Genomic DNA, 25,685 nt, shown 5'->3' with positions numbered 1-25,685 from the left:
GAATTAACATCTTATATTACAAAAGAAGTAAAGTTAAAAGTCGTGAATACGTTCCTAATGTTGTCGCTGAAATGAAAGTCACCAGTGCCCAGTGCTCAACTAAGCATAGAAATAAAGATCAATGTATGGTGAGAGAATTCATATTATTTGGTAATCAACCCGGACAAGCAGGTGAAGATACACGACATTTGGAACACAAAAGTGATCTTGCAGCCGTTATTGTAAAGGTCCCAAGAGAAACCACTGGCACATCATCAAGTGGTGGGTCTGAGAATGATAATTCTGCAGATTCATATAAGATGAAGTTGTCGGATTTCTTGCCAGAAGAGACCTCCTGCTCCAGCTCACCAAGTACGGTTGTTTTACTCCCAAGTGGCTTTCATGGGTTGCCAGCCAGCGGGCGACCTTCACCACTAATTCATCGCTGGAGATCGGGTGGAGTATGTGACTATGGTGGTTGGGATGTTGATTGCAAACTAAGAGTTCTTTCCAACCAGGAAGAACTCAGTGAAAGCTCATGCAAATCCAAAGCTTTTACAGCACCAGAACAATTTCATCTTTTCGTTGAGGTATTTCTACCTCTACTCTTACCTTTACTGTCCTCCATCTTTCCATTTTATCTCGACTATAGTTTTATCTGTAGGAGTTTTAAGCATCTTCGGTTCTCCCTTTTCTATATTTGAGAATTTCTTTCATTCTAAACTTCAATTTTATGTCTCAAAAGATTAATTTCCATAAGAAATTTTTCATAGTATCAATTAGCTAAGTATTTCGATGTTATAGTATCCGCGATGATAAAAGAGAAGAACTATATTAAAATTCTTCTTAAAAAATTTCCACAGGAAGGAGTTAAAGAGCAGAAGCCATTTTTCAGCTTGACCACTTAGAAGAAGGGTATCTATTAAGTTGATTTCAATACATCTATCTCTTCATTGCAAGCCTTCTCCATTTGTATAGCTTTTCTACATAGTAGAAATCTTGCTGATCTACCAGGAAACGGGTAACCTTCTCGGTGGGACAACTTCACGGGAACCCATAACGATGAAAACTAATAGCATGAAGGATGCAACATCAATTGATTGGACGACTATATCAAATTCTGCCTCTTTTACACCTCATTCTCCTTTTGCAAGGGTTTAGTTACTCAAAAGGTGCTATCAGACTTCCTCTATCGTAAATAAATATATTTAAATAGCAAAGTGTTCAAGGACCTAAACAAGTATTCCACAGATGTACACAAATCAACTTAAATGCAGAAAATTGCAAATGTAACAAATAGTGAATAACCAGTTCCAAATCAAGATAATGAACTTCTTATTTACAGTTTGTCTGGCAATTGAGTCTAAATTTGCTTTCGTATCCGTAGTAATAGTGCTCAATCTCTATTGGAATGTGCATAGTGAGAGTCTGGTAAGAAGAACCCTTTGTTTTTTTTGTTTATGGTATTAGTTTGTAAAATCAGCAGCAAGAATGCTTATATATGAAGTTAATAATCTTGAATTCCATATTTTGTCCCTTTGCTACTTTTGCTTTGCGAATTCAATATCGTAAATAATCTCGTCAAAGAACTTCTTAATTTTTTTCTTTTGCTCACAGATCCTCTCTCGAATAAGAACAATGTCGAGAAGAAAACAAGAAAAGACAATCTCAAAGAGAAGAAAAATAAGGTATTAAATTTTTCTTAACTTCACATTAATATAAAACCACTAACTACAGATATTTTAGGACACTCAGAACTCAAGATCACAACCACATCAGTGAGATCGAATCCAGGTCGATTTATGGAGAAAACCTAAAAGCTAGGAGATAGCCGTCTACTCAGTCAATCGAGGAAGAGTGTCCCTATTCCTCTTCTTCTTTTTAAAAGAGAATGCCTCCAAACCACTTTATCCAGGGTCTTTAGGGAGGTCATCTACATTTCTCTTTATCTAATAACATGTAAAATATATGTACAACACAAAAAGGTCTCATGGTTAGATAAATTTGTAGTCTTCGTCGTCACCGTTTGTTGAGTTGTTTGATGAATTTGTAGAGTCTGAATCATCGAAAGCAACTATCTTCGATAAACCAACTTTAACAGGACGGACAGTTTGAGGTTTGGAATGGCACACGTATATTACTCGAAACAACTTCACACCCATCTTGTAGTTTTTTCCTGAGATTAGGAGGAGGCAAGAAACAATCCATGGATAATCCCTTTATGTTAAAATCTACCTCTTCAATTGTCCAAACTTTTTCCATTCTTGTTCTTGAATGGGTTTCAGAGTTCTCGCCGAATCTAAACAACGAAACAGTTGTTCGACCGCCATGTGCGATGTTAATTCCATCGACACGACGATAATCATGGATCAAAGATTCCATGATGGTTTTCCAATAAACACTTTCATCACCTGTAGAATTCTTTATCCTGAGGAGGTGAGTGTCTTCTAGCTGAACAAGTAAACCAGTTTTTTGGCTGAAATAACCCCAAACTGTATGACGCATGATCTCTACATTACTGCTGCTTCTATCTTTCAATGTGGTTTGTTCAGCTTCAAGTTTTAGTACAAAACAGTCTTCATTGTTTATAGCTTTCTCTCCTATGCAGATCGAATTCGAAAATAGATCGACTGTCAACTTTGGATCAAGACCCTGTTTCATAGCATAACCCAAATTAAAACATCTTCAATATATCCACTTTTTTATCGTCTATTTTGCATTTAAAGATCTATCAGTTATATGTGTGATTAATTTATCAGTTCTGTATATGACTTGACCGGGCCCTCGTAAGAAAATGTCTATATAGACGTGTTGTCATCGATGCCTTAATCAATAGGGCCAGTTAGATGGATCAAATGTTTATATCAAATTGGGACCCATCATCATCAATAGCTTTATCTTTATCTTTTTCTTTCTTTTAACAGGGAAAGAGCTTTAATAACAGAAGAATACTATATTGCCCGAAAATGTGGCGATCGTAGCCCAAAAGCTGGTGTGGACGACTCTCATTGGTCTGGGCATTTTCATCTCTACACATCCAAACCAATGACAGTCAGCAACTTCAGTTTCTGGGTTGTGATCACTTCATACTACATGAGAGTGGAATTTCTTTTGTAAAACACTTGTGGTGGTAGACCGACCTGCGGGAATCTAGCTAAAACCTTTAACTTTTCAGCATCAAAATCAGTGTAATTAACTGAGTAATTAAGGTAATCTTCTATAGAGAGAGAGAAGAGATGAACCCTAAAACTAACCTGTAAGGATCGACGAAGAGGTCTCGGTGGACCACGAGAAGCATGAGAATGGTGCCATGGAGTTTGTCTCCAAGCAACTTTACCATCACTTCCTGCACTTATTTTAGAACCAGACAATACCAATTCTAAACTCCATAGTTATGGTCTTTACATGAAAGGGAGATTAGAGGGAAAGACTTATTCTTTTAATCAAACATCCGTAAAAATCGTCGGATGAGAATGTTGGAGTACTAAATGGAGAAATCATGTCTGAAGATATCGACACTTGATTTTTAGCAAATTCAGGTATAAAATGATTAAATTTTCAAGCTCTAATCGGTGATCAAATATTTTCTCATAAAACTTAATAATTCGAAAGTGGGTAGGAATTGTTCACCAAATTTACATCAAAGGAAACCCAATTAACATATTTTATGAGAAGAACCGGTTATCTTTTCTGTTCGGCTTCCTTCTCTTCCAGCCACTTTTTGACAGCCTCGCTCAAAAGTTGAAAAAATAGAACCACGATTGTTAGTTATAAGCTTTTGTACCTAGAACCGAGTAAAAAGTCAGGCAGACGATAGTTGAAGTACCTCAGTAATTCTATCTTTAGGAATCCAAGGTTTGCTTTACCCCCAATCACTTACAATCTAAAAAAGTTTCAGAGACCTTAAACTAAAAAGTATTGAGAAAAAAAAATACCACCTGGTTAAATACAACCACAAGTTCCAGTTGAGCACACTTCGGATTTGCTAATTGGTTACTTAGACGAACTGCTACAAAAAACAATATGAATAGTACCCAATTGAATTCTTCCTCGAAATTATCTTTAAGGCTCAAACATTAAACTATATGTTTCACATTGATATAATGCATGAAAATGTTTTTTGGTATCACCTAATATACTCGTCAAGTACACAGTTTCAATTGCCAATTCGAAAAATGACATCTACCATTTCTGTTAGACATGCTGATTTTAGCAACGTAAGTACATATATTACTACTTGGACTCTCCATCTTTTTTCTTTGTCTCTGATAATTTTTGTATCTCTTTTGGGTGTTATAACCTTGAGAGAGAAGATTTACCTTTGGGTGGGAATAGAAGCTAATGAGATATTGGAAACTTTAGAAGGTAATTGGTGCAACTCCTCAAATTGATAATGTAAGTTGTGAATTAAGTGAAACCTGCATTTTCTAGAGATCAATTAATATTCAAAAACCCTAAGAAGAATTGATTCTAAAATGAAACCCTAGACTTAAACCCTAAAACAAAGTAAAGACTTGCCTACATAAGAATTCATGTCATTTCTTCACATCCCGCAATCATATAATTCATCAGTCAGATATGATCTACGTGAACAATGACAACTAAACCCTATGAAAAATCTAACAAGGAAAGAAGAGATAGTAGATCGTAGAAATATTGTTCCTACCTTCGTGATGACAATACGCGGTGAAGGAGGAACTGAAGCGAAATTGGAGAGAGAGGGAGAGAGAAAGAAGCTGAGAGAAACTGTATGGAGTCAATCGAATTGAATACAGAGAGTAAAGATGAATGACTCATGGGAAAGGAAAAAACCGTGAAGGATGACGAAGAGGCAAAGGGTTTTGGTTTTCAATGTGTTATTCAATTGAAGGTCTTGATTAAAAGATGAATAATCATATCATCCATTTGAACGACTAAGATTAAAAGAGAAGGGTTGCCTTTTTAAAATGTCTATGTGGCAATCAAATTATGTCCTACTCAGATTTTGTTATGTCCTAGTCATATTGTTTGTATTAATTATGTCCTAGTCACAAGGATCTGTTTTGTATAATAGATTTTATTTTCTATTCATCTTTTTCTTTTCTCTTTTTCTTATTACAAATCATTTTCGTCAAGACTAAATTTCTTATTAAATTGATTAGTGTGTTAGAGTTTGTATTAGTTAATTTTTCTTTATAAATCGCGAATGTAACAATTTTTTCATTAGCTTTGCTCAGCATTGAAAGTGGGTTCTTAGACAAGATTGATTACGAAGTTAATTGATAACTTCGCTTCAAAAAATACAAGGATAAAGAATTTCAAACAAGTTTTTTTACTTCGAATGCGTTTTAAATACTTTTGAAGTTGATAAATACACAATCTATTATCTTTGTATGGTCAAATTATTTTGTACGTGTTTATTATTTTGTGTAATTTTTTTTTTACATATTTTGATTATACAAAGGGCCCAAATCAAATTTTGACACTGGGCCCTCAAATTCTCAGGCACGGCCCTGAGGGCACCACAACCTTTAATCGATTTTCGTTCTACTGTAGAGAGAAAGAGAAAGTGAGTGAATGAGGATTGTGGTATTGGTGGAGGTGGCGCCTTGGTGGATAAGAATATTTTATATTTTATCATTTTATGAAGATTGGCGGTCGACCACGAGAACAATCTTCATTCGGCACAAAAGACGAGAAGAGAGTATCTGAGTGAAATTTTGGATGGATCAGAATATTTTGATAAATTCCTGTGAATGTATGAGTAAAATTGTTGTGTATATATGTCATTTTTCCAGTCTTTTTATAATTTTATTTGAGTACGTACTTTTTATAGAATAAATTGTATTAATATATTGTTATATGCCCTCGTAATAAGTTAGGACACTAGCAAAATCTTATGACAGGGCTGACTGGAAGTTCTTAAGTGAAGTACTTATTCTTTATGGTATTATTGCTAATACTCCCCTCCTCATAATTAATTGTGTAATGACTGTGTCTTTTTCTATCTTATTGAATGGAATACCTTAGGGTTACTTTTGGAGTGAAAGAGGACTTAGACAAGTTTCTATTAAGTCCATACTTATTCATCTTATGTTCTGAAATCTTTACGAGGTTAGTGGTACTAGCTATTAGCTAAAACTAACGAATTTTATAATGGACTTAAGGTAAATCGGTATGCGCCTAGTGTGGGTCATTTGATGTTTGCTGGCGACCTATTATTCTTTGGGAAGGCGTCGGAACTCAATATCAATCAATTAAAACATATCATAGATTCATATGCTCAATGCTCGGGCAAGAGGATTAACTATCATAAATCTTCAGTTCGATTTAGTGGAAATTGGGACCAGCAAAGGAAGGAGATGGTGCGTAATGTTTTAAGAGTTAAGGAAATGAAACAAGACGATAAGTAACTTGGTAAAAAATAGAACAAAATTTAGTGACTTTATAGTGGAAAAAATAGAACAAAAATTAATGGGAAACTACACACTCTTTCTCATGCCGGTAGAACGATTCTTCTCAAGAGTGAATTAGCCTTCCCATTTATTTTCTTTCTACAGATTTAGCTCCTAAAGGTGTTATAGATAATACTGAAAAATACCAAAGAAATTTTGGGTAGAGTCGTGATACTGAAACCACGAAGATGCATTACCTGAGCGGGAGGAGATTACAAACTAGTGAAAAAGAAGGTGGTTTTGGTACTCACAATATGGAATTCGTGAATCAGGCTTTGGTATAAAAATTGGTGTGGTGGTTTGTTTCGGAACCAACCAAATGCGCTCTAGGTTCGACTAAATACCTGAGGAATATGGATTTTTAGAAGTATGAAGCAAAAACATCTATGACCTCCACCCGGAAGAGTATGTTATTGAGTGGTGGTTTGTTTCGGAACCAACCAAATGCGCTCTAGGTTCGACTAAATACCTGAGGAATATGGATTTTTAGAAGTATGAAGCAAAAACATCTATGACCTCCACCCGGAAGAGTATGTTATTGACGAAGAGATTCATTAAAAAAGGGATGTGTTATTCGACATGAGACGGAATGAACATTAGAATTTAGAAGGATCATTGGATTCCAAATTCAAGAGGATTCCAGCCTTTGGTTTCTAAGCTTTAATTTAATAAATTCTAGACATACGAAAAGTAGTCATATGTCCATAAAAACAAACTAGTCTTTGATTCCTGACCATTTTTGCCTAGTTATACTTATACCTTTTGTTTTTAAGCTCTCAAAAAGACTTTATTGATTCACGATGGAAGTGTTTTGTGTTACCAATATGAGAGGAAAGATAAAAAAAATGAAAGCAACAAGAAATGACAAAAAAGATGGCTGGGTATCCTAGATTTGACTCTTCTTCCATCACCTCGCCCATTTGACTAATTTATCTGCTTTTCTATAGGCTTCCCGTGGGGTAAAGGTGAAGATGATTTTCTTGAACATTGCGGTTTGATCAAGAGCTTTCTTCATGTGTGCCTTCGCTTGGCATTGAATGGTTTTGTTTGGGTTCTTTGGATGTTTAATAAGGTTCATATTATCACTTTCGATATGAACATACTCTAGATGTAGCTCCGTTGCCCATGTAAGACCTCGTAGGATTGCTTGTGCTTTACATTCTTCTGAGTTTCTACTTCTAATCGATTCGGCTAGAACATTGATGAACTGACTTCGAAAATTATAAGCTATACATCATATTCCTGCTATATCTGTCAGATTTGTAAAAGAGGCCTCATTGTTGATTTTTGTGTAAGGTGTTTCTGGGGGGTTTCATTCTTTATTACTTTCAGATTTTTGCCTTGGTCCCGTGCTATTACTTGTGTCAAACATATCTTGGATTTGCTGGATAATTTGTTGCGGGTTCGGATTTTGTTGACGAAAACAAAAGTCGCATCTGGATTTCCATATGAACCACATGATGTTGGCGTATTGTCTGGTTTGTTCTGATGTCCTATTTTCCAATGTCATTATCCATTCTAATATAAATTGAATGCAATTCGTTCTGATATTGTAATGGAACCAAACTGTCTAACTCTAGTATAAGAGCAGTGTAAAAAAGCATGTTCCGTTGCTTCATTATGTTGACCCAAATCATAGTTTGGGGGTTGACCGATGTAAGTTAGTTTTTAAGTACAATAAACATGATCCCACATGGTTATAGTGTGTCCGGTCAATAAACATTGACTCGAATCACACCGCATATTCTTTTTTTTTTTTGATGAAATTACCGCATATTCTTTTTGTTAAATGCTTTTTCTTATCCTCATTTTTCAACCATAATCACATTCGCTTTGCATTTTTCTAACAGGCAATTGCACGTGTCAGAACCCTAAATTTTCCAACCACCATTATGTCGATTCACTACTTCTCAACTTACGTTAAACCCAACGTCCGGACGCCAATTTGATGCTCTGAACCGTCAATATACTTTAAAGGGTCAAGATCCAATAGAGTTAAGCCCAATGCATTATCTTATTCAGTATTAAGCTGTATAATATCATCATAGTTCCTTAGCTACTCACTAACAAACAGTCAGGCGGTTGTAGCGGAAGACAAAGCGAAGTGAAAGAGCAACTCTCTTTCTCTCTCTTTCTCTCTCTTTCTGTAAAACCCTAGATTGTGGTGAGAGATGGCTAGAGGATTATTTCCATGTTTCTGGAATTTGAAATCAGATAATGAAGATGTTGATCTTGATCCGGTATTATTGGTATCAGGGATTGGTGGTTCAATATTGAATTCAAAAGATAAGAAAACTGGATTCGAAACTAGGGTTTGGGTTAGAATTTTATTAGCTAATTGGGAGTTTCAGAAGAGAGCTTTGTCTTTATATAATCCTAAAACAGGTTTACTTTCTTTTCATTCTTCCTCTTTAGTTTTATTGTTAAATGTTAAATGTTAATTGAAATGCTTAAACCTAATTTTGTTTAATTGATGAACTCAAGCTGTTCGATTATTTTACTTCGAAAAGTTGTTCTGTTTTATTGGAACAAAAAAATGTATTCATGTAATAAGCTTGAAATTAGAATTGATTGGGTGGGTAATTAATAGTAGTGATGATAATAATTAATCTCCCAAATTTGGTGCGAATATATGTTTACATAGATAACTCCATTAAAAATTGTAAACACCAAATTTCTGGTGCTACAATTTCTTCGAAACCTACTAGGCTGCTAGGCCTCTATTAGTGGTGGCCAGTGGGTTGTGTTGCACGAAGGAAGGATTGCACGCCATGGCACGGAAAGGTCGTGGCAAATGTTCCTTTCTGTGCCTGACACGATGCGGCACACTGGCCGCCACTAACCTTTATTACTTGCTACCGGAGATACGTTTTACTCTTGTGATACTAATCATACGTCATGGAGGTAGAGTTGGACATATGACCTCTCCATCTGGATCATTCAATCATCATTAGGAAGAGAGTCTACCATGATATCAGGGTTAACAAGTCAGGAAGCACCTTAGAGCGACAACTAAGCAATCTGCTACCCCTATGTTCGATAAGTGTGAGTACGTGTAATCAAATGCAATTGAAGGAAACAGTAACACTCCATAGCAACAGTGTCTCAGTCAGAGCCTATTCTTCAGTCGTCACGTAACTAAAGGCGTCTCCCTAGCTATCGTGCATCTTCACTGTTGATCCTTCATGATCAACACACGTTTCTCCTAATGGTACTCTAGATCCAATCAGCCTTATATGGGTAATTATCGATAGATAGGGTTGGGGTTGAGAAGGGGAAAATTGAAAACAACACCCTGAGAATTTGGGATTTCTGAGTGCGTCAATGTCCTTTTGTTGTCTCGAGCACTATATTTGTTTGATCTCAATTGCACAACGAGTTCAGGATACTCTTTGCCCCGTAAAGTATGTAGGGATAGAACCATGTACCTCATTTTGTCATTACTCATTTCAACTAGGAGTGGTGGTCATTGGTTCGGTATCCAGTATTTCAGAGTCATCCGCTATCCAACCCCAAGTATTTAGTTAATGGAATTTTTCAACCAAACCAAACTGTTCATGTTTTGGTTCGGTAATCGAACCAAAAGCAGATTTTAGCGGATTGGTTCGGTTACCGAACCACAATAAAATTCAAAAATATATAACTGCAAATCAAATAGAATATTCCTCATGGAAAAAAAAGAGATATAATGATATCCTCACCAGTTTTTATTATCTTTTGATACTAAAACATAACACATTACCTCATTTTATATATACATATATGTAAGAAATATACACAAATTAAATTATTTACATTAGTTAATATTTGTAATTCTTTTATTTTTGAAATATTTTAATTCTTTAATATATGTAAAATATACTATCTGATAACTTCTATGTGGTTTGGTTCTGTACGGTTTGGTTTTTTAAAACCAAATCTATTAACCATACCAATTATGTTGGTTTTTTATAATTCCTAACCAATCAAACCGGTGATTGTTTGGTTTGGTTAAAGAAACAGTGAGATCGTTCTGGTCTGGTTTAGATCGGGTGGTCCCGATAATATCTGAACACCCCTAATTTCAACTGAATTGGAACTAGGAACAACTGGCTCCGCTGTTGAAATATCTTTCTATATATTAAGATATCCCATATAATAGATATTAGGAAATATCAAATATTAGAAACTATTAAGAATTAGGAACTAGTAAATATATTAGTATAAACTATTAAGAAACTAGTAAAATATTAGAAACTAGTAAAGTTAGAAACTAGTAGTATTGTAACTCTATAAATAGAGTCTTATATTTCTTTTGTAATCCATCAAGGAATAAAATAAGTTCTTTGATCAATTTCAACTTGGTACCAGAGCCAAAAGTCTTAAATTTTTTGTTTGGGAATTTATATTGATTGAAAGAGAAGAGCCTTCATCTTCGTCTTGTTTTTCCGGTTTAGCTAAAGTGAAGGGCAACTGATGCGTCCGCAATAATGACTCTCAATAAGGCAAATTCAAATTTTGCTAAAATTGTTGGTCAATCTGACAAAATTACTTATAAGTGTACTCACTGCAACAAAATTGGTCATACAAAAAGTCATTGTTATGAACTATTAGGCTATCCAGAATGGTGGGATCATAATAGAAAGAAAAACTCTAAGAAGACCCTTGTAGATCCAATTGTTAAGCAAGCTTCATCGACGGTAGCCACTACAAGTAATGTAGGCAAGACTTTAAATATGTCTACACAATTTAAGAATAGTACTTGGATAATTGATTCTGGTGCTACAGATCATATGACTTTTGATTCTAGACAGGTCTCAACCATAAACCAATCTTCACATAAATTTGTCTGTACTGTCAATGGCACCTCAGCCACAGTTGTAGGGGAAGGACCTATAACTCTAACGAACACATTGAACTTAGACTCTGTTTTGGTTGTCCCATCTTTAGATCATAATTTATTATCAGTGTCTCAAATAACCACCACTCTATTTTGTGTTGTCATCTTTTGGCCTGAATTTTGCGTCTTTAAGGACATCCGGACAAGGCAAACAATTGGTTATGGTGTTAAGCGAGGAAAGTTGTATTACTTGGATTTAGTATCTGAAAGCTCTAATAAATTGCGTCAGGCATTAGTAGTGAACAATTCTGAAATAAAAAAATAAAGATGAAATATGGTTATGGCATCACCGTCTGGGGCACGCCTCCTTTGGTTACCTTAAGAAATTATTTCCATCGCTATTTATTAAATGCGATGTTTCAAGTTTTCAATGTGATGTTTGTGCACTTGCAAAAAGTCATCGTGCATCGTTTCCGTTAAATTTAAATAAAAGTCCAACTCCTTTTATGATCTTACATTCCGATGTCTGGGGTCCATCTAAGGTTTCTACTTTGGGTGGGGCACGGTGGTTTGTTACCTTTATTGATGATTGTACTAGGATGACTTGGGTGTGTTTGATGAAATCTAAAAGTGAGGTAAAGTTATTGTTTCAGAAGGTTCATAAACTGTTTAGTACTCAGTACAACGCAAATGTTCAGATACTCCGTAGTGACAACGGAGGAGAGTATATGGATCATGAACTTCAAACTTATTTGGTTTCTCATGGTATTGTTCATCAAACTACTTGTCCAAATACCCCTCAACAAAATGGGGTCGCTGAAAAAAAGAATCGTCACTTGTTAGAAGTTATCAGGGTTATGTTGATCGAAGCACATATGCCATTATCTTATTGGGGAGAAGCACTTCTTGCTGCAACCTATTTAATTAATAGAGTACCATCGAGTACTATTGAGTTTAAGACTCCTTTTCAAGCTCTATCGGATGTTACAACTTCTCCGACAGTTTCAAATTTACCTCCTCGTGTCTTTGGGTGTGTAGTATTTGTTCATCTTCATGAGCACCAACGTACAAAATTAACTCCAAGGGCATTAAGATGTGTATTTGTAGGGTACGGTGCAAATCAGAAAGGGTACAGATGTTATCATCCTCCAACTAAACGAATGTTTGTTACATTGGATGTTATCTTTCATGAAGATTCTAAGTATTTTTCACCTGAGTCTGAACTTCAGGGGGAGAAAACTAAGCAGGAAGTTTTGACTCTTGATTATGAAGAAACGGATAATCATGTAGAAGAGAACAAAATTGGATCTAATATTGAAGTAAATTTGATTCCTGAAGAAATAAGTTGAGCTGAAATTAAAATTCCAGAATTACCAACACCTGAATCGGTAATGGAAGAAAGTGTTAATGAAATCGTTGAACAAATTGTGGATTCACCTCCAATTGAAGTCGTTGAACCAAGGGTTAGTAATACACCAAACCAATCAGTTGTCGAGGATGTTCCTGAAGCACCTTCCGAACCACCTAGGAAATATTACCGTCGCGTCAAACCAGAGGTATTCCTAAACCGACATATGAACCTGAGCTGTCTAGTAGAGTCAAATATCCTATGAGTCAGTATGTGTCAGATCATCGGTTGTCAGAATCAAATAAGTCGTTTGTAAATCAATTATCTACTGTATATATTCCTAACAATGTACAGGAAGCCTTATCTGATTCAAAATGGAAAGCAACTATGAATGAGGAGATGAAATCCTTACAAAAGAATGACACTTGGGAGCTAGTTGATCGTCCAGAAGATAAAAATCCAGTGGGATGTCGGTGGATTTATTCAGTGAAGTATAAAGCAGATGGTACAATTGAACGTTACAAAGCGAGACTAGTGGCAAAAGGCTACACTCAAACTTATGGAGTCGATTACACAGAGACATTCGCTCCAGTTGCAAAAATCAACACTGTTCGCGTCTTGTTATCGTTAGCAGCAAATTTAGATTGGCCACTACAACAATTTGATGTAAAGAATGCTTTTTTGCATGGGGAACTATTAGAAGAAGTCTATATGGACTTTCCATCGGGATGCAAGATACCACAAATACATAGCCAGAAGGTATGTAGATAGAAAAAGTTATTGTATGGATTAAAACAATCACCAAGAGCGTGGTTTGGAAGGTTTACAAAGGCTATGAAGGAATTCGGTTATCACCAAAGCAATTCTGACCATACCTTATTTACAAAAAGGCAGAAAGGAAAACTCACAGCACTTATTGTATATGTTGATGACATGGTGGTTACTGGGGATGATCCTGAAGAACGAAAGGCTTTACAGAATTACTTATCTAAAGAGTTTGAGATGAAAGACCTTGGTCCATTGAAATACTTTCTTGGAATTGGAGTATCTCGATCTAGTAATGAAATTTTCTTATCCCAAAGAAAGTATACTTTAGATTTGTTACATGAGGTGGGTATGTCAGCGTGTGAGCCGATTGATACACCTGTCGAAGAAGGATTAAAGTTGTCAGTGGAGCCTAATCAGATACCAGTTGATAAAGGAAGATATCAACGACTGGTTGGAAGGTTGATGTACTTGGCGCACACGAGGCCATATCTTGCATATGCGTTAAGTATTGTTAGTCAATTTATGCACAATCCCGGTGAAAAACACATGAATGTTGTTTTACGCATTTTGAGATATTTGAAGGCGGCTCCTGGAAAAGGTATTTTGTTTACTAAAAATTCGAGTTGTCGAACTATTGATGTATATACTGATGCAGATTGGGCCGGGGAAGTAAATGGTAGGCGATCAACTGCAGGATATTTTACCTTTGTTGGTGGAAATCTTGTTACATGGAGAAGTAAAAAACAAAACGTTGTTGCACGTTCAAGTGCAGAGTCTGAATTTAGAGGAATGGCTGATGACATATGTGAAGCGTTATGGTTAAGACTCCTGTTGGATGATTTAGGATATCCTTCTGAAAGACCAATTCAATTATATTGTGACAATAAAGCAGCATGTGATATTGCTCACAATCCAGTCCAACACGACCGCACAAAGTATGTTGAGGTGGATCGATGTTTTATTAAAGAAAAGTTGGAAGACAACATTGTAGAGTTACCAAAGGTCCGATCTGAAGATCAATTGGCTGATGTTCTTACCAAAGCAGTTTCAAGTCGAATATTTTCGAAAATGGTAGACAAGTTGGGCATGTGCGATATCTATGCACCAACTTGAGGGGGAGTGTTGAAATATCTTTCTATATATTAAGATATCCCATATAATAGATATTAGGAAATATCAAATATTAGAAACTATTAAGAATTAGGAACTAGTAAATATATTAGTATAAACTATTAAGAAACTAGTAAAATATTAGAAACTAGTAAAGTTAGAAACTAGTAGTATTGTAACTCTATAAATAGAGTCTTATATTTCTTTTGTAATCCATCAAGGAATAAAATAAGTTCTTTGATCAATTTCAACTTCCGCTTCATAGATTCCCTCCAGACCGCATCTTATCTGTGTGAGTAGTACTATGGAAATTCAATACTGATAAAGGACTACGCCGATGTTTCATTTTTTGTCGTTTCAATTATTAAATTACTTTTTTATTAATAAATATCTGGATTAGTTCTCTGGTAATCTTGAAGGTGATCTTTTGGTTTTGCAGGTTACACAGAATGCTTGGACAGAAGCTGTCAAATTGTAGTTCCGGAGGATGATTATGGACTTTATGCAATTGACATTTTAGATCCTTCAGTGGTAAGTATGGCACTGATTTTTTGTGTAACCTTTTCCTTTAGTTTTTTTTTATTTGAACCGCATGAACCTGATATTGTTTAGTTTCCCTTACTACTAGTTCCCAAATGTGCTCAAGATGTGATTTTTTACTGTTCGGAAGTTAATACAATGTACTATACATGCTAATGTTATTTGATAGTTTATCTGCTTTACCTTCACATGTATGTCTGATATATTTCTCTTCTTAATGTGACAGTGGATAAAGTGTATGCAGTTGTCAGAGGTATATCATTTTCATGAAATGATCGATATGCTTGTCAGTTGTGGGTATAAGAAAGGAACCACATTGTTTGGATTTGGTTATGACTTTCGGCAAAGCAATAGGTAGTCTCACCTGGTAAAGTGGATATATATTTACGGTTATGAGGCGACTTCAGTTTGCAAGAAAGCCTAGCGACTGTTATGACATATTATCATCAACGTTTCTTAAACTTTCATGAGGAAGTTGCTTCATAAGCTCAGCTATGGACTTCTTATAATGTTTGCAGAATTGATAAAGTGATGGAATGTCTAAAAGTGAAACTTGCCACTGCTTATAAGGCTTCTGGGGGGCGAAAAGTGAACTTAATATCGCACTCTATGGGTGGATTGCTTGTATCATGCTTCCTATCGCTCTATCACGACGTAGGCATTTTTTCGTTTTGAGTTATATCGTTTAATATTCGAGGAATTTTAGATTTTTTTTGTACAATATTAGAGTACATTGAGTGGCATAACCTATAAGAATCACATATTGGCAGGTATTTGAAAAGTATGTAAGCAAGTGGATTTGTATAGCTTGCCCATTTCAGGGTACGCAATTTTGCTATTCTTCTTGGTTGTGGTTTTTTAGTTAGGAACGAATCATGCGTTGTGTATCTTATAAATTGTTTTGTCATATGGTTTACCAGGTGCTCCCGGATGTATCAATGACGCTCTCTTGACAGGGCTGCAGTTTGTAGAAGGCTTTGAAAGTTATTTCTTTGTATCTCGGTGGACTATGCATCAACTGGTATTCTCTATTAACGCGACTGACCTTTATAAGGCATCTACCTATACACATTGTAGTCCAGATATGAGATCTGGAGGATCAAAATTTCGGTTCCTCATTTTATTTCACCTGATATCTTCCATTACTTTGTTTCATCATTTGAAATTCAATTTCTTTAGATAGTTCTTTATTTCACCCGTAATTGATTGCTTTGAAGTTCAGAGTTGTACTCTACTTACACAATTATGGTCTGTGAAGATCGTGACTTTGCTATATTCCTATTTTAGCTGCCGCTAGAGATTGCTAACTGAAGGGTGTCTTCTATATCTATTTCATTGACCAAGTCAAAGTAGGGGCGAGATAAAAGTTTATGAACTTCTTGCATGATTCAGATGCAAGAGTTTAGGTGGAAAGTTGTCAAAATTCTTTCTTCGCACCAATTGACGTAGGTCATCTGGCAGTTGCTTTTATTGTTTTAAAGATATGAAGATGTATATTTCCGTAAAATGTAAATAATAAACTGCCAGATGCCCCCGTGCAAAATAGTACGTTCATGAAACTTCTGTTAACGGTTAATCTAGCCTTGTCCTTTTCTAATTTTCTCAACTGAATTGACTAAGCTTTAGGAGAAAGCCAATTGACATGCAAATAGTAGAAATAACTAGATTTTCTGCGATTAAATCTACTCTATTTTCTATTACCTAGAATTTTAGACCCTTTGTTTCTACTTTCTAGTCTTTCACTTCAACGTTTGTAGTTTAGCCCTCTTTGCATATCTCTCCTTGCTAAACACACACACACACATATGTAAGAAAAATTGACATTCCAATAATGACGTGGTTGGCGATCAAAGAGTTGTTTTCAGTGGAGATGTTCTGGTCACCATGACAACCATCCTCACACAACTAGGATCATCTCTATGCAGACCTACCACGTGAACTTTGGTGATTGATTCATTGAAGCATGTGTCTGTTGTATCCTGACCCATTTATATCGATCTGAAGATTTAAAATATTTACATCACTTGAGAATGTACACCTTTACTCAAACATCTGCTTGTTCTGTAGTTGGTTGAATGCCCGTCAATCTATGAGATGCTGCCAAATCCAGAATTCAAGTGGAAAAAACAGCCTCAAATTCAAGTTTGGCGAAAACAATCAGAAAGTGTGCAGGAAAAGAGCAGAGAGCACCATCCAAAAACAGAAACCTCAGTTAAATTGGAATCTTATGGTCCATCTGAAAGCAGTGCTCTATTCATAGGAGCTTTGAAAGATAATAAGGTAACTCTTCAAAGTTCAATACTTGGTGTAGGACTGATGTTAAGCGAAATCGCTAGGATGCAATCATTCAGCCCCATTAATGCACGACAAATTAAGTGTCTTATTCAGTGTTACCTGCTCAACATTATTAAACTGTTTTCACTTACGTTTACCTTAATTTGTACAAGTTTAACAATAGAGTTAGAAAGTTCCTAATTCAACCCAGTTCTCCATTTTAGATAAGTCTTAGAATTTAGTCCTAAAGTGAGAAGTGCATATTGTCATGCCGAATTTACAAGGGATAGAAGTCTGTTGAAGATGTAGTTTTAGTGTCTATTTCTTCTGTTTTCAGTTTCTTAAAGTCATTCTTAACTATGCAAGTATCTTTCAAGTTATAACTGTTTATTCAAGGTTTATTCAGTTTGTTCACAGTTCGATGAAGCTATTTTAGTTCTAGTCGAAGTTTTCATCTAGATTTCGAAGTGCAAACCTTCGTACATAGTTTCAGGCATCGTGTTTACGCCATGAACCTCTCCTCTCCTCTTTTTCTGGTGGCTTTGCTTTTGCTAGATTTTTGGTCAACTTAGTTTGACGATGTGCAGTAACTTTCCGTCTTCGGGCTGACAGTGCCTATGATAATGACCTCCAATAAACGGAAAAGAGGAAAAGATTCTTCAGTTTTTGCTCTAGAGGGGATTCTCTACTCATGTAATCAATGCTTATTAACTTCTTCGGTTGGATACTTTCACATGCAGGTCGATTATAATGGGAAGTCAGTTTCGTTACCATTCAACCTCTCCATCCTTAAATGGGCCGCTGGAACCCGAGAAACTCTCAACAAAGCTCTACTTCCAAATAGTATCAGCTTCTATAACATCTATGGGACCTCATTTGACACGCCTTTCGATGTCTGGTATGTGAAAATATCATTTATCCATTACACAGGAAAAAATGCTCTCTAGATTGCTAATAATAATTGGGAGTATTCTTTTTTGGGAACGAAAAAAGGAAGTAGCCGAGACTTAACTTTGTGGTGTGCAAACTTACTTTTATCCTGTGTCAAATCCCGACCCTTCATTTCATTAATGATTGCTGACCAGGAAAAAACTTAATTTAAGATGAGGCATCTGATGGCTAATGGTGTTACTGTCTCTTCGACTTATGTGCAGCTACGGGTCAAAAACTTCCCCCATTGAGAAGCTGCCCCAAGTGTGCGGCACAACGGTCAGTACACCTCTTACTTAATGATTTGTTTAGAATACCTTGCATGTTCAAACAGAATCTCTACGAAATGCTATTTCAGAGATTATCTCGTCATGGGCCAAGAGATTATGTCCGTACACAAGCAAATGGTCTATACAAGTACCCAGAGATGATAAAGTACATTGGTTGTGAAGCTTATGCTTTTAATAGACATTACAAGGTATAAAAATAAAAGAACAAAATAGGAAAATTGGTGGACGACAATTTGGAGGTGAACTAGGAAAGCTGCCGTATTTTAACGTTAATGCAGCTTCTGTCTAGCTTCTGACTGTCACTACGACGACACTCGGTTAACACTCAATATCAGTGAGCATGCATACCTCATAATGCACTAGACCATGTTTTAGTTTCATTCTACTTAGTTACAAGTCCATTTTCTGTACATCATCTTTTGCAGCCCCAATATTCTTACGTGGACGGAGATGGGACTGTTCCCTCTGAATCAACTAAGGTACCTACTTATGAACGTGCCTCCTTTTTTAACTCTTCCTGATTTCATTTCTGAATTTGAAAAAACAACAATCACCGCCTGGGTAGTTCAATCCGATAACTTATCAAGTAAGAGTGATTATTATGGCGAAGTAAAAGCGTTTAAATTTTAAGATAGTTCCTATAGAAATCACTTTAAGATAGTACTGCCCTTCACTTTGTTAGTCGGCAAGCTCGACAACTAGCTAATTCCATAGATGATGTAGAGGAATTGGCCGAGAAATACATGGATGAGATCGAAGCGGCCAAATACAAGGGTGACAGACTAAAACGGCCAAAATCGAAGCTACGGGTGTCGGAATTGGACGAAATTTTGAGGGATGGTGCGAAATAGCGTTCCGGTCATTCGTTGTCGCTTCGCCACAACGGGCCCACTTTGAGGGGCAAATTCCATCGTTTAGGGCCTCAAAACAGACTTTTACTAGTTTTTTTCTATTTTTGGTAATTGTTTTCAGTTTAGGATTTCTACTATTCTAGTATTTTATTTTTTTTAGAAGTTTCTATTGGAGTTTGACCAAGATTAGGAAACCCTAAGTCTATATAATGAGGGCTTAGAAGTTGTTTCAGTCATTCATTCAATCAATAAAATTCAGTATTTTTAGTATTCTGTTATCAATTTCGGTTCAATAGTCTTTAGACGGAGTTCTAAGGCTTTTATCAGTTTTTCCGCTGCGTCAATAGAATTGGCCCGGCCGCCTGAAATCATTTCGAACTCGGCCGACAAAATATTACGTGGTTATATCGTGCTCACATATGCTGTGTAGTTGTACATGTAACACTTCCTCCTTCAATATATAGATACCTTATCACAGTATATAACTCCTCTTGTTTTATGTTTCATTTGATCAAATTTTAAGCTTTTTTTTCGTTTCTTTTCTTCTCTTAATGTTTGAAACAGGCAGATGGATTTACAGCCACGGCTAGAGTAGGAGTAAAAGCAACTCATCGAGGATTATTGCGGAACAACGAAGTTTTTCACCTCATTCAACAATGGCTGGGAGTCACCGAAAAGAAATCTCGTAGGCATTTGAAGACTTCCAAAGTGGTAGATGAATCTTCAAGGTAACGAAAGATGAACACAGAGAAAGAGACAAATAAAGGAAGATGAGGCGAGCATGATTTAGAACTGCATTATGTTAAATTGAAGAAGATAAATAATTAAAGGCAAAACTTTAAAGATCCGTTGGCCTAGAACTGTAGCATATATAGTGAAGATGTGATAGTCCCACGTTGCTCGGGAGTCGGGAGAGTGTCCGGAGCTTAGACTATAGGTGTACGCTTAAGATTAGTAAGTGGCCAAGCCTTTTGGGGCGCTCGTGGAGCCTTGGCCAAGAACAGAAGTGAGGTGGGAAAAGCGGAGACGGGTATCATTAACTGCTAAGGCTTTGTGCTTCATGAATAAGGAAAGACAATATATATATATATATATATATATATATATATATATATAGATATTTTATATATGAGGAATACAAAATGATTAATAAATTAAATTTGTTTGCTATCTTCTGACATTATTCTGTCATAATACTTCAAAATTATTACTAAACTAAGTTTTGTCAGTAGCTACAAGCTAATTTAATCAAATGGTTTGTAATATAAACATAGACAACTTAATTTGAGAGATAATTTAAAAGCATTAATGAAAATGAAAATGAAAATGTTCCTCAGTCCTGCACTTACTCTGGCAAAACTCTGACCACAGTAGTATGTCTAGAAAAAAGATTAAAAAGAGAAAGTAACTTGGTCTGGGTATGTGTCCGCACAAAATACAAAAACAACAAAAAGTTCAATTTTCTTTTTAAATCTTTATTGAACACATGTTCCGGCAAAAATTGGCGGAGATGAGTGTCGTCAGAGAATTACCATTGTAGTGAAAATTCTTATTTTATAACGACCATCATACTTTATTACAACTTAAATGCAGTACCCCAACATAATAGCTTACACTCATGCATATATAATACTAGAAAGAGAAAGATCTTTTTTTTTTGAGAAAAAAGAGACATTTGATGATTTATTCATGTAAATCCCCAACTCATTGTGATAATACTACTATTTCTACTTATCCAACCTACTGGTCCGTTTGCCTTGGAAACACTACAAATTTTCATGTAAATTTCATCAACTACATTTACACTCTTCTTCCACCGGAACCACTTTCTCGTTGGCAGTTAAAATAGAGTGCGGCCACAGGAAGTCCAAGATTGTAAAGCTCGGCAAAATCTTTGGTGTTAAAATTTTGACGCCATTCCGGAGCATATACTGTTTTTCGGCCGAGTTGTCTGAATAAAACGAAGACAAAACGATGAATTCCCACCGTTGGTAGAGGATTCTCATATGTTATGATTTCATGGCCTGAAAAACCATCAAACTACATTTAGACTATAATATATAATGATAGATAGTATTTTTTTTTTTGTTGAACTAATATATAATGATAGATATAGTTGAACATATTAGTTTTATTTTTGTTGAAAGAAGTTGAACATATTAGTTTTTTTTTTTGTTGAACATTGAACATATTAGTTAGTTGTATATTTATTCTATCATAGTCAAAATTGATAGAACTCTTCAACTATACTTTACCCCTAAAAAGCTCAAGATATAGCAACCAAAATCACATTTTGATTGCAAATGACAAAAGAACTCCTTTGATGGCCTCATGGGCGACTGTCATGCCTACGTGCCGAACAACGCAAAGACCAAAATACCCCTTGTTTTAATTAGAAGTGGTCACCGAAGTGATTCTAATATTGTTTGAATTATTTGCGATAACAGATATCTTGAAACACAGAATATATACTCTGACCCCAATATATTTTCCGTACAATATGGGTGGGAGCTTGGAAAGTATATTTTCCGTACAATATGGGTGGGAGCTTTTAGGGTCGATAATATTCCACTGTTTATTCTATTCTGCAATTATACAGGTGGGACAACCTTTGCTTAGGTGAGCTTTCAACCATGTAATTATTTTATATGGAATGAACCCAATCTCACTTCACTGCCCAAAATAATATAGGAAAATGATATAGCAAAAGAAATTGTAAGCAATTAGAAATTTACACATTTTAAAAGATACTTTTAATTAAAAAAATCTATAGAATAAATTACCTTTTCATATTTCCATGACTTATCTATTTTTTCATTGTAATTGTTAGTTTAGGAGAAAATTAATTTATTAAATATGTTTGCTAATACCTAAAGAATCATATACAAGATTATGCGTGAAAAAACATAGAATAAGACATAAATCTAAAAAAGCATGCAATTTAATCCATTTACATACCGAACCCTGATCCTGTGGTCGCAGGAATATCCGTCACCAACCTAAAGTAGAAAAAAGATAGACTTTGATCAATTCTCAAGTAAATATTTGATATTTATACAATGAGTATTAACTAATTAGGACTAAGTATTTGTATTTTTAAGATAGACTAAGATTTATTTCAAGAAACTAATTATTTTGTCATTATCACAAGAAAATGATCTTTATAATAGTGTCAATTAAAGCCATTATATATAATACAAGGAGAAGATAGCAACTAGAAAAGAGTAAAAGATAGTTATTTAGGCTACTACATATATATACTACGCGTCCACCGCGTCCTACGGATGCGGTGGATTCCTTTTGGCAACGTCTTCATGGATGTAAGACAATCTAAATTGAAACTTAAAAAGAAAAGGAAAAAAATGTAATCGAGAACAACATAGAAGAGGGGACCTAAAACAAACAGGAAGAAGAAAAAAAATGTAGTAATTCCGTAGAGAAATTTAAGGGAGTTTGGAGAGATATAAGGATGATAATCATGTGAAAATACGTAGAAAGTGGGTAGTAATAGTGATACGCATATTCTTCATCAAATTTAAAGTAATTTGAACTATCAGATCAAAGATCCAACAAATTACAATCACACGACGCGCGAATATTCAAGACATAAGTCGACGACTCACCTCAAAAAACACTATTGCATTTTATATAATAGATATTCATTCTTGTTCTTCTATGACAATAAAAGAGTTTTTTTACTTTTTTTACTATTAAGAAATGGTTATAATAAAAATATTTTTACTAAAGATTATAAGGATTACATAGAAAAATTATTTAAAAGAAAAGGAAAATGGTAATATAATTCTTCCTATCTTTTGGTGGCAACAAGTTGTGGGTGGATTCTCTCTTTCTTAGCTGGAGAGAACTTTTTTAACTTTTGAGGAACAAAAAACATATAAACTATGAAAAAGGCTTTGACTAGTATCTTTTTATTATTATTTTTTTTCTTTTTATTCTCCCTCAAAAGTGAAAAGGCACATGAATAATTTCAATATTTAATTAATTTCAATTTTCTTACCTATTATTATTATTATTATTATTATTATTATTATTATTATTATTATTATTATTATTTATTTACATTTTTTAATATTTTATTTATTTATTTAGTACATTATTATTATTAAAATGAAATCATAAGAATCTCATTGTTATAACTCACAGAAATGCTCATGAACAAGGTCATTTTTTGGGTGAGAATTATGAACTAGAATTATACTTTATTTCCAATCATAACCTCATAGATAATTTAAATTTGCATGAAAAGTTAGGGAGGGATTACCAATGTAAGTACTCCCTTAAACTAGGGTTACTTGGACTAGGAGCATCTGGATCCACCATGACCTTCAAAATAAAATAAAAACTACTAATGAAACTCAATAAACATACACAACAATGTCATTCTTTTCGTTTTGTAAGGAACTTAAGAAGAGTGCGAGGAAATAGAAAAACGCTTAATGCCCAAAAAAATGGGCCAGACCACAGGCTAAAATCCGACGTGGCAGACAGAAAAACAACCTGTTCAATGGGAGCAGGCCACGTCAGCTTTTTGGCCCGTGGTAGGCCCATTTAGCGTAGTTGGAGACCTTACCTTACTAGGACAATCCTATTCTTGCAACTTTAACACTCATCTTACACTCTTTACAGATTGGTAATGAATAACGAAAAACAAACTAAACGAAAAAGAAAATTATGTATCGAGATCGAGAGATTACCAGTGTGTAAAAAGTCCTTAAGTCATCCCCTCCGATCTCAACTCTAGGTTGGTTAACAAGAGCTGATGGTTTAAGTTCACAACCATTAGCAATATCTTTTGAACCATATGTAACCTTAAGGGATATAGACTTGTTAAATGGGTCCAACACATCTCCTATTACACGCCCAACAACTAGTGGATCTCTTTGTCTAGACATGGTCATGAAATAATAATTATCTTTAAATTAACAATCTAGAGAGGGAGAAATCTAGAGAGTGAGAGAGAGAGAAAAATGCAGGAATGGGTTCAAGCTGATGAACAAGGAAGAGGATGGTATACTATATATATAGATATGCATGCATGGTGGCATAAAAATTTTTAGTGTAGCAATTTTATATGATATTTAATATTTTTAACAAAAAGAAAATGTTTTATGATATTAAAAAGTAAATTGTAATGGCCCATAGATCGTGGCCCACCGATATTCTAATGTAATGGATAAAACAGTTGTTTTTTTTTTTTTTTTGAGAAATCGATTAAATCATGAAGATGAGATAAACATGATAATCACTTAAGTTAAACCAATAGTGAAATAGACCTAAAGTCCCGCAACATGAAAAGAGACCTAAAACCCGACAGACTTCTTACATTATTTATACTTTCAATAATCCAAATTCAATAACCATACATTATTTATACCTTTAATAATCCAAATCCAATAATCATGGATTCCATTTCTCTGAAAATCGAATCTAGGATCTCCACATTTTTGGAGTTCATGTCAACACTGTCAATCACTTGGGCAACTAAGTGTTGACGATAAAACAACTGTTGTACCACTGTTTTCATTAGATAAAATGCGATAATTAATAACATTAAAAATGGTAGAAGAATGATAAGTTGAAATTGATCAAAGAAATTGTTTTATTCCTTGATGGATTATAAAAGAAATATAAGACTCTATTTATAGAGTTACAATACTACTAGTTTCTAACTTTACTAGTTTCTAATATTTTACTAGTTTCTTAATAGTTTATACTAATATATTTACTAGTTCCTAATTCTTAATAGTTTCTAATATTTAATATTTCCTAATATCTATTATATGGGATATCTTAATATATAGAAAGATATTTCAACACTCCCCCTCAAGTTGGTGCATAGATATCGCACATGCCCAACTTGTCTACCATTTTCGAAAATATTCGACTTGAAACTGCTTTGGTAAGAACATCAGCCAATTGATCTTCAGATCGGACCTTTGGTAACTCTACAATGTTGTCTTCCAACTTTTCTTTAATAAAACATCGATCCACCTCAACATGCTTTGTGCGGTCGTGCTGGACTGGATTGTGAGCAATATCACATGCTGCTTTATTGTCACAATATAATTGAATTGGTCTTTCAGAAGGATATCCTAAATCATCCAACAGGAGTCTTAACCATAACGCTTCACATATGCCATCAGCCATTCCTCTAAATTCAGACTCTGCACTTGAACGTGCAACAACGTTCTGTTTTTTACTTCTCCATGTAACAAGATTTCCACCAACAAAGGTAAAATATCCTGCAGTTGATCGCCTACCATTTACTTCCCCGGCCCAATCTGCATCAGTATATACATCAATAGTTCGACAACTCGAATT

At 35.0% G+C, this 25,685-nt stretch overlaps 2 protein-coding genes and 1 pseudogene across 3 annotated transcripts; 1 reads left to right on the top strand and 2 right to left on the bottom strand.

The window, feature by feature from the left end:
• Positions 1 to 1,665: 1,665 nt before the first annotated feature.
• On the bottom strand, positions 1,666 to 4,161 carry LOC147568914 (uncharacterized; annotated as a pseudogene). Its single transcript, XR_015234578.1, has 3 exons — positions 4,130 to 4,161; positions 3,234 to 3,378; positions 1,666 to 2,631 (listed from the first exon to the last, which is right to left on the bottom strand). The product of XR_015234578.1 is annotated as an uncharacterized LOC147568914 (transcript).
• Positions 4,162 to 8,360: 4,199 nt separating this feature from the next.
• LCAT3 (lecithin:cholesterol acyltransferase 3) lies at positions 8,361 to 20,188 on the top strand. Its single transcript, XM_086655342.1, has 11 exons — positions 8,361 to 8,798; positions 14,898 to 14,989; positions 15,225 to 15,352; positions 15,517 to 15,652; positions 15,769 to 15,820; positions 15,919 to 16,019; positions 17,066 to 17,278; positions 18,013 to 18,170; positions 18,427 to 18,481; positions 18,918 to 18,971; positions 19,908 to 20,188. Exons 1-11 carry the CDS (start codon positions 8,585 to 8,587, stop codon positions 20,073 to 20,075), a joined length of 1,371 nt encoding a protein of 456 aa, XP_086511468.1. The 5' UTR covers positions 8,361 to 8,584; the 3' UTR covers positions 20,076 to 20,188.
• A 591-nt stretch (positions 20,189 to 20,779) lies between these two features.
• On the bottom strand, positions 20,780 to 24,355 carry LOC147568912 (protein HEADING DATE 3A-like). Its single transcript, XM_086655343.1, has 4 exons — positions 24,059 to 24,355; positions 23,626 to 23,687; positions 22,302 to 22,342; positions 20,780 to 21,367 (listed from the first exon to the last, which is right to left on the bottom strand). Exons 1-4 carry the CDS (start codon positions 24,260 to 24,262, stop codon positions 21,144 to 21,146), a joined length of 531 nt encoding a protein of 176 aa, XP_086511469.1. The 5' UTR covers positions 24,263 to 24,355; the 3' UTR covers positions 20,780 to 21,143.
• Between the last annotated feature and the right edge of the window lie 1,330 nt (positions 24,356 to 25,685).

The sequence above is a fragment of the Eschscholzia californica genome, unplaced genomic scaffold, assembly GCF_041429995.1.
Source record: "Eschscholzia californica isolate CP2 unplaced genomic scaffold, dmEscCali1.0.p SCAF_1, whole genome shotgun sequence".
NCBI lineage: Eukaryota > Viridiplantae > Streptophyta > Magnoliopsida > Ranunculales > Papaveraceae > Eschscholzia > Eschscholzia californica.
Note: the sequence above shows the minus strand (reverse complement) of the source record. Positions and strands in the feature narration are given on the sequence as shown.